At 44.3% G+C, this 10,076-nt stretch overlaps 1 protein-coding gene across 1 annotated transcript; it reads right to left on the reverse strand.

Moving 5' to 3' along the window:
• Positions 1–907: 907 nt before the first annotated feature.
• FIZ1 (FLT3 interacting zinc finger 1) lies at positions 908–6,357 on the reverse strand. Its single transcript, XM_034419604.2, has 2 exons — positions 6,119–6,357; positions 908–4,765 (listed from the first exon to the last, which is right to left on the reverse strand). Exon 2 carries the CDS (start codon positions 4,748–4,750, stop codon positions 3,290–3,292), a length of 1,461 nt encoding a protein of 486 aa, XP_034275495.2. The 5' UTR covers positions 4,751–4,765; positions 6,119–6,357; the 3' UTR covers positions 908–3,289.
• Positions 6,358–10,076: the final 3,719 nt, after the last annotated feature.

Genomic DNA, 10,076 nt, shown 5'->3' on the forward strand with positions numbered 1-10,076 from the left:
AGTCAGCCAAAAAGGCAGCAGCTGACACATACACCTATCCAAAGGAGGCTCTTGTATTACTTCTTCCTTCTCACAACATATCCAGTAGTTTCATATTACCATGAGAGTCTTATAAGGCGGAACAGTCCTGACCAGTGTTTCTCAATCTTGATAACTTTAAGACATGTGGATTCCAACTCGCAGGATTCCCCAGCCAGCATTAAATCCACATTTCTTAAGATTCTCAAGGTTGAGACACACTGGTCCAGACCTTGAGAGAGTTGTTAAATCTCTGCCGCTCTGTCAAATTGGATTGTTAGCTGCCTCCACATCACTGCTGATTCCTGGCAACTGCCTGGACTGTTAGTCCCAACCGTACACTTGGCAAGATTTTTGGAAGTGGTTTGCTCTTGCCTCCTTCTCACTCGGGCTGTGAGTGTGTGGCTGGGCCAAGGTCGCCCTGCTGGCTTTGTGCCTAATTCAGGCTCAAGGTTTCTAGCGTGGTGCCTTTACTACTACACCAAACCGGTGCTCCTACCTGTTTTTACTGGCCATGTTTCTGAAATATTGTTATATAATGGTCTTAGCTCTATGTTGTTACCCTATTCATTGGGACTGGGAGAGCCAGTTTGGTGTAGCGGTTAAGGCACCAGACTACATGTTCTAGACTCGCCTTAGGCGCAAAGCCTGCTCGATGACCTTGGACCACTCACCCTCTCTGTTCAAGGGAGTATTCTAACCCAGGGGTCTCCAAGCTTGGCAACTTTAAGACTTGTGGACTTCAACTCCCAGAATTCCACATCAGAGACAAGGTGAGCTCTCACTGCTGTGTATAAACATGCTGTCACTTGAACCTTATGCCCAGAATGACAAACATCAAGGGGGGGAAAAAAAGATAGTTACATTAAAAACTGCAAATGCTAATCCATATGTATATGATGCAGGTTTAATATAATGGTAAATTAACAGAAATACAATACTGGCCAGCCATATTGGAGAATACTTCAACTGAAATGGCTTATTTCACTGCCCAGGTACTACCGATGGATATTTCCCCTCCCCACCTCTCTCTTGTGGTTAATTATCTTGAGACCAAGGTTGAAGTAGATAAGCTTTCAAGCAGAGGACAGATAAAGTAGGCCCCTTAGCCAGGCAAACTGGACAGGTTTTGTTTCCAAAACATAAGCAAATACCCACATGTGCAGTTATTTTTTTTCAATAAAACATAATACAGAAATGCCCAGATACAAGGCTTACATTCCACAGAAGATAAGGAACTGGGATTTGGTCAGGAACGTAAGTTTATTAGATGTTCAAGGACCTATCAAGGACTTAAAAAATGAGGAGGGATAAAAACCCAGGAGAAGATTCAGCTGTTGGTCAGCAAACAATTCCATATTGGGAAGGGGAGGGGCTACTCCATCAGAACCCAGAATTTGTAGGGATTGGAGAAATGAGTCTGCCCAGCCAGGAAGTCTTATGAGGGGCAGCAGAATGGCAAAAGAATATGAAGCAAAGCCAACCCAGTGTTAGGTTTTCATATAAACTTCAAGAACATACAACTCTTCACTATGTTCTAATTTCTTGTTTAGAGCAGGGGTGTCCAATCTTGGTAACTTTAAGACATGTGGACTTCAACTCCCAGAATTCCCAACCAGCCACGCTGGCTGGGGAATTCTCAGAGTTGAAGTCCACACATCTTAAAGTTGCCGAAGCTAAATATCCCTGATTTAGATAATATGCCTTGCTTTTTAGTTTGTTCTCCGTTGCATATTTAATTATTAACACGTAAATGTGAGCTTTCCTTGTTCCTAGGCCATCGCAATCTTTGAGATGCTACTAGGCACCTAACAAAATCAGCAATTTTAAGTATCATTTTGAAATTATACAGAATCTTAGGCCAACTCAAAATTCCACCCTTCCTACAGCCAACCAAAGGAGAAATATACCAGCTCCTCAATATTACCATTAAAATGACAAATACTCTTTAAATTATTTTGTAAAACATTGCCTTCTATTAAATACTTAGTTTCTCTGCCCTGAAACTTCACACCAAAGCAAAGGAAACTGAGCATTCTTTTGGCTGATAAGTTAAAACAAGGAGAAAACATGTCATATCACAAGATTAAAAATGGGAAACAGAATTCATCCTTCTCAAGCTGCACCAGAGTCCCTCATAAAATTGTTGTTGTGAAGAAAATTTGGACATTGTGTGCTAGAAATGCTGGTGAGAGCTGTAGGAAAAAGATGGGAGATAAATAAAATAAATACAAAAGGCTGATATTTGGAGGGGGGTGGGAAGAGAGAGGCTGTTAAGTTTTGTGATTTTTAAAAAAATCAGTGGTGTGAATTACATACACACTTAAAAAGTGTGAATTACTTTTCAATATCTAATATCCCTTTTCTAATATTCCTTTGGTAGCATATATACTGTGAAGTAAAAGTTCTCAAATCTTGTACTAGTGGGCTTCTCTAAATCAATCTGAACCTTTTTGGAGATTCTCAATTAATTACAATTATGATGTAAACATGTTACCCCTATTTAACCTTGGAGATAATGGCTATTATAAGGGACATAAGATTTCTCTACCTTGAGGAACAGAAAGTACATCTAACTGTAGTCCTATCAAGAATAAAATGGGAAAAGAAAAAGGAAAGAGGAAAGAAAACTACACAGACTAAAGAATGATGCATGTTAGATTTGTGCATATATATCTTTTTGGCCAATTGTGCTGCCTTTTAGTACAAGATCCCAGTACTAAAGTGATTGGGAAATACTCCAAGGGGGAAATATCCAGCAAAGTTTCCTTATTTTCTGGAGCAAGAGAATGACTCTGCCCTAAAGCTCTTTCTCCAGGATTATTGGCCAAGGTCATTTCAGCACTGTTAATAAGATCACCCACACACAAGTACCTTTGGACGCTAGACACTTAACCAAGGGGTTTTTCCTCCTTCTTCCCATGGCTCGGAATATTCCTGTTCTGAAATCAAAAACTTTCTGGAACCGATCAGGGCAATAAACAGGGAGATATTCCTCTCTACCCAACACACCTTATAATTTGCCAAGCATGTGCAATGTACTCTATTAACAGTAGTGGAACATTGGTAAATAATAATAACAATAATAATTTTTTTCATTTCAAGTCCTTGCCTTAAAGTACTGAACTAGGAAGGAGGGTGAGGGCAGGCAGAGTCCGAGAACATCAGGCAGAAGTCTACCTCCAAAACGGGAACATCTGTGGCTGCCACTGTGGGATGGAGGTAGTGCTGGGGAAGGAGGGCTATTCTTAGGGAGTTCAGGATAGCCCTCCTAATCAATCCCTCGGTGCAGCTTGAGATGGCGGGAGAGGTTGCTCAGGGTGATGAACCCCTTGTGGCAGACAGTGCACTTGAAAGGACGCTCGCCACTGTGCAATAGACGGTGCCTTTTCAGGTAACATTCATGCCGGAAGAACTTTCCGCATTCAGTGCACTGGTAGGGTTTCTCACCGGTGTGCACCAAGACGTGACGGTCCAGATCTCGGGGACTGCGGAAGAATTTCTCACATTCACTGCACTTGTAGAGTTTCTTGCTGGGCTGAGTTGGGAATGTCCGGAGATCCAGCTGGGGCAACAGGTGACGTTCTAATTCGCTGCCTGGACCTGGCACTGGCGCTGTGGACACAGCGTGGCTCAGCTGGTGCTCCTCCAGGGCCTGCAAGTTCACAAAAGGCTGGCCACATATGCCACAGGTGAAAGAGGGCTCGCCTCCGTGGGCAGTCAGATGAGCTGCAAGAGTGCTACTGTTGGCAAAAAAGGTTCCACACTCACATTGGTACAACGTGTCTGGGGGGCGAGTATCAGGAGAGTGGCAGGATGGACAGCCTCTGCTGTGCCGCTGGTCCTCCTCCTCCTCCTCCTCCTGCTCACCTCCTTTTGGCTGTTCCTCCATGCCCTTCAGTTCCAGCATCCTCCCATCCCTCTTCTGAGCTTTCTTGGAACAAAGCTGGCATGGTGGGGGCCTGTCCTTGGCATGAGTGAGTTTATGGCGTTCCAAGAGGGAAGCAGCATTGAAGTCTCTCTCGCAATCAGGACATTTAAAGGGTTTGATGTCAGTATGAGCCAGCCAATGACGGCGAAGTTCAGAGGCTAGCTGGAAGTGCCGCCCACAGGCCCCACAACCAAAAGGAGCAGCCCGGCCTCGGCCAGCAGCACAAAGGTGCCCCAAGGCACTCTGCTCTTTGCCGCAGGCCAAGCAGCGCGGAGTAGGCGCTTGAGGGGCTGCAGCGGCAGGAGATGCCCGGTGCTGGCGCTTGAGGTGGCGGCCCAAACTGCTGCGGGAGGAGAAACGAAGCTCACAGATATGGCAGCAGTAAGGCTTCTCTCCAGTGTGGACCACCTGGTGGTGAAGAAGTCCTGTGGAATCCCGGAAGCCTTTGGGGCACATGGTGCAGCGGTACGGGCGCTCCCCAGTGTGGCTCCGGATGTGGTTCACCAAATTAAAAGAATGCTTGAAGCTCTTGACACAGTGAGGGCACTGGAAAGGCTTCAGTTCAGTGTGTCGGGCAAAATGGCGCCGCAGGTCCGAACGGTAGCGGAAGCTCTTGTCACATTCGGAGCAATGGAAGGGGGCTCGGGGGCCTGTTCCATTGACCGTCAAGAGTGAGGGGTCATCCTCAGCATCTGAGTAGAGAACAGCACATTCTTCCTCAGTTCCAGGGGCTGTCCGAACACCTCCTGGAGCCTCCTGGGAACGCTGGCCCTCTGGCCATGCTTCAACATGGCTCTCCATCTACCCAATGTACTTCTAGAGAGCAGTAAGAAAAGAGTCAGAGCTGGAGGGGTTCACAAGTGGTTGAGTTCAAATCCCCAATAAGGATAGCCCCCTTCTCCCAATGTACAGGTAACCCTTGACTGCAATTGGGAACAGAATTTCAGTTATAAGTCATTCGGGTTACATCCATGGAACTGAACCTTATTTTTTTACCATTTTTGTAATGGTTGTTAAGTAAATTCTCCCAAATGCGACTTTTTTTGCCAGAAACTGAGGGGAGGGAGAGATTTCAAAACCCCAGCCTCCCTATGTAACTTCTGCACTTCACCTTTGCTGCTTATGCTTATGCCTGGGACTCTCAACTTTGGTAACGTGACGATGTGTGGACTTCCAACTCGCAGAAATTCTTGCCTATGTGAACTTCAACTCCCCAAAATCCCAACCCAATGTCTGGGATTCGAAGTCCACACATCTCCAAGCTGCCAAGGTTGAGAAACACTGCCAAATGCTTTCCCTGTCATTAACCCAGAAGGGGAGAAAACCCCCAAAAGTCAGTTTAAAAAGCAACCATGGCCTAGAAACCAGCAGCAGCATGAAAAACTGGCTGGGTGACTTCAGGCCAGTCCCTCCCTCTTCTCTCAGCCCAACCCACCTCACAAGGTTGTTGTTATGGGGAAAACAGGAGGAGGAGGACTGTTTAGGTACCTTTTGCACCTTGAGTTGTATATAGGCAAAATAAAAATCTTTTTTTTTTTTTACAAAAACCACAAATCAACTTCTGGGATACTGACCACCCAACACCTCTTATCCTAAGAAATCCACCCACTTTTCTCTTCCTGACTTCAAACCAAAAGACCCTCCAAGTCCTTCCTCTGCACTGAAGATGCCCCAAAAAAGAGGAGTTTTTGCACCTTCCGTGTCCCCCATAAAGCCCCCCAGATCTCCTGGGCTGCCGTTCGCCTAACCTCCAGCTAACCACGGCCAGCTCTGGTTTTCCCAGCCGGTTGAAGTCCAACTTTTGTCTAGACTCCAGGCAGAATTGGGGGGCGGGGGAGGAATAGAGGGATCCTTCCTAACCCATAGTTTCTAGACCACGATATCCCTTTGCTGCTCCCTAACAGCGCTTTGGGGGTAGAAGTAGCTTGCAGGGATCGTAGCTTCTGCCTCTTTTCCACAGGCACTTTTGGGGAACCCGGGATCCGAACTCGGGGCGTTACGACTCTGCAAACTCTCTAACTCCCCCCTCCCCGGCAACCCACCCCCTTCCCCTTGTTGCTCGCCCCCACCCCGTGGGCTAACTAAAGGCGCGCGCGGAGGGGGGGGTTCTCTCCGCTCAGTTCCTCCACCCGCCCCCCCCTTCCACCTCCCAACGTCTACAGTACTCACAACTTCTTATCGGCGCCGACATTTTAGTGAAGGGCAGATCCTTCGACGGACGGCGACAGGGAGGCGAACGTCTGCCCTCACTCCCCCACCACCACCACTCCTCTAGAGAAACTGATCAAGGGGTTCGCCGCGAGGAAGAGTTGACCTCTGGCGACAGTCGCTGCCCCCCACCCTCCAATCCAACCCCGATGGAAGTTAACAGGATGCTCCTCCCCCCGCACCTCCCCCATCTTTTCTGTGGGCAAGGAGAAGAGAGAGGAGTAGAAGCGGCATGTTCCTTGTGGGCAGGCGAACGGTGGCTTCGCTGCGGCGCCATTTTTGATTCGGGCTGCTTTTTCAGGGCGCTAAAGCCTGTTTGTTAATGCGACGGCAGAGGAAACCTTGAGCCTTGATTGAGTGGGGCAATAAAGGGCTGCAGTGTCCATAACTCAAGGAAGAGGGTTGCGATTTGGATGGCAAGGGACGGAAAAGAATTTGGGGTTCCATGTTTAGTACTGGCATTCAAAAGAGCGGAAAAGCCACCATGTTTGCTTTGGGCAACAGGCAACACGGCGAGGCATCCTCTTTGTCGTTGTTGAGACAAGCTCTTCCCTATAGTAGTAATAATAATGATAATAAGGCTTCAGCTGCCATGTTTGATGTGGGCAAAGAAAAAAAAGGTTACAGGACTGACAGTGGGATTTAAGGAGGCGCCAATTTTTCATTTTGATCACCCTAATTTTTTACTGAAGTAGAGAAGGAAGTGGGAGAAGGGATGCTTCTCTTACTGTATGTTAATTATAAAAATGTATTTTCTGCAAGCAAAAAAAGTAGAAATCTTCTCTATCCCAATAAAACGGGGATATAGAAGATAGGGGCCTATAGAAGAATTAGGTGATAGACATCCCTCCCCCTCCCCCAAAAAATGTTTATCTAGGCCATGGGTGGGCAAATGTGGCTTTTATAACCTGTGGATTTCAACTCCCAGAATTCCTGAGCCAGCTTGGCTCTCAGGAATTCTGGGAGTTGAAGTCCACAGGTTGTAAAAGAGCCACATTTGCCCACCCCTGTCTTAAGCTATGTTAATATACTGTCTGAAATTGCATTCTGTGGCACAGGTGTAGAGGACAAAGAAACCATGATATGTGAAAATTAAGTGGCAAGATGAAATGGTGTGGGTAGGAAAATATATATATATAATCAGGAGTTGTTTTTAATTGATTGGTTTACTGGTAGGAAAGTCAAGTCCTTACTTATTTTCAATGACTGCTAAATTAGATCACTGCGAAGAAGACACACCTGGCAGAGAATTTCAGCATGAAGTTACAGTGACCATATGTCCTTTATTTCAGGAAGCTGAAATATGCATTTTCGTACAAGTTTTTTCTTGGCTTTGCTCTTGAATTTTCCTTTGTAAAACGAAGTTATAGTTACCTTACTTATCCTTGAAAGGAAACAGTAATAAGGATATAATAAATAATACTAGAATAAGTAGAAACTTGTTATTCTGTAACTATTAGGTTCTTGTAATACATATATAGCCTTTGTATTTGTATAATACACATATATTGTACCTTTATATCTGTAACACAAATATTTCTTTGTATTTGTATCACATATATTATGCCTTTATATTTGTATCTCCTATAACAAACATATTCTGTTATTAGGCCTCTGTAATGTCGTCTTCTTCCTGTTTTTCTTGTGCCATCTAAGAGCATGGTACCGATCTCAGTTGGAACTGCAGACATCATCTGGGAGATAATTTACACTTCAGCCCTAACTGATACCTTTGATCTGTATAAGATGGTTCCTTGCAGAACCAGGGGGCCAAATGAGCAATTGGGAGAACAAAGGAATGTTCAAGGAAGAGATAACACTAATTGGGATGCTTCTATTCCTTTGCAGGGCAACAAGGAATACACAAATCTAAACTAGGAGGCCAGAATTGGGTACTAAGTTGATGTCTCTGAGGGTGTAAAAAGGACGCCATATCTTCCTTCCTATCTCCTCACATGCATTGTATCTGTATGTTCTGGATATAGTCCCACCCAGTATTTTGTTTTTGGCCATAAATAAAATCTGCTTCTTTTTGCAAGCCTCGTCTTGAATCTCTCTTTTTGGCATTCTGGAGACTCAAGTATATTTTGGGACCTTACATTCTTTAGGATCTCTTTGTCCCTTTTCATATTTGTCCTTTTTTTTTTCCCCCAAGAAAATATACCGGTACTGTACATATGGTCCATATTGATGTGCATTGAGACAGTTGCCAGGGGTGACAAAAAAAGGTTAGTTTTACAACTTGCTTCAGAACCCCTCCCTTCCTCTGGCACTCCAACCTCCTCATTTAGCAGGCAAAGATTACAGAATCCCTTCCTGAAATGCTCCTTTTCTCCCTTTTTAGGTGTGTATGGACTTTCAACAACAATTGAGCCCAAAATTTATGTTGCTAAGTGAAACATTTATTAAGTGAGTTTTGCCCCATTTTACAAGCTTTCTTGCCATGAATCATTGCAGTGGTTAATAACATTGTTATGTGGGTCGGGCTTCCCCATTGACTTTGCTTGTCAGATCACAAAAGCTGATCACATGGACACTTCAATTGCCATAAATATGAATTGGTTGCCAAGCATCTGAATTTTGATCATGTGACCATGAGGATGCTGCAAATATCGGTGTGAAAAATGTTCATATCACTTTTTTCAGTGCTGTTGTAACTTTGAATGGTCATTAAATGAATTGTTATAAGTTGAGGACTGCCTGTATAGGAAAATTTTGGGTTGACCAGTCATTTACACAATGGGAACCATACAAGCACAATGTAAGCAAGCTTTATCCTCCCCTTTTGTTTCATTAACATGGAATTTGCCATCTACTGTTATTCTGATGTCTAACAAACAGGCCTTCCTCATTTATGAGTGAATGTAAAAATATTAAAATAGGATATAAATAAATAAATAGGATTTTATGAGCTGCAGCTCACTTCATAAGATACAGAAGGTGGACTGAGTAGGATTCTAATTGGGATGACTGGGTGAGGCAGATAGGGTAAAAAAGGTTGGTTATGTGCATGCACATCAGATGTGGGGCCCATTACTAGCATTTTATCATTTGGGAACTTCATGAAAAACCCAATATTTTTGCTGAGATTGTGTGGGTGCCTGAAACCATTGAATGTTAGTTTAGAATTTACCAAGTCAGTGGCATTGTTAAAACCCCTTTGGGGCTGGTAGGCAGGGGTCTTGCAAAGTCCACTTTGAGCTATTTAAATGTTAGGTTGTGTTTAAATCACAACCTAATTTCCCTAGATACTGGGCAATCTGATGGTAGATGAAACAGGAAGGCAGTAGCTACTGGCCACCATTATGTCCACATAGCCCAACATCATTATTGGTTGGAGCATGATTTGACCTTGTTGGATATCCAGAAAATTTGAGTTCAGGAACACATATTTTCTCAAAGCAAGTAGAAGCCTTGGGACCTCACAACAACATAGCTAGGAAGTACAATCCCTACATCATGCAAGGTAGTGCAATATGCAACCTTGAAGCTGTTGCTGCCATCAACACCACCTATTAAAGGGCGTTGTGTCAAGTTTCTGATAACAGTAACAATCATTTCTGTTGCAGCAGACAATGACACTTGTGGTGAGGGAAGGCTGTTCAACAATCATTCAATTCCTTGGCAATGTGAAGTACTGACAGCTGGACAGGGATATCAAAAACGCTTGCTCCAGGTGTGCACCTAGGCTAAAACTCAGGCAACTTCTATTGTTTAGTGCCAGTGCAGGATGACAGCTCCAATATACAGCCCTGCAGATGTTTATTATTTATTTATTTATAAAATTTATAGGCTGCCCATCTTACCTCAAGGTAACTTTGGACGGCTGTAATCCATTTGTTGTGCCTTTCGCTTGAATAGCCTAATTTATTTTGACAATGTGGAATTGGTTATAGTCCAATCTAGGATTTCTTAAGAC

Source organism: Pantherophis guttatus, chromosome 4 (assembly GCF_059756535.1).
Source record: "Pantherophis guttatus breed Tessera chromosome 4, ASM5975653v1, whole genome shotgun sequence".
Lineage (NCBI taxonomy): Eukaryota > Metazoa > Chordata > Lepidosauria > Squamata > Colubridae > Pantherophis > Pantherophis guttatus.

Coding starts and splice junctions, on each gene's coding strand:
- FIZ1 (XM_034419604.2), bottom strand. CDS start 4,750: ATGGAGAGCCATGTTGAAGCATGGCCAGAGGGCCAGCGTTCCCAGGAG.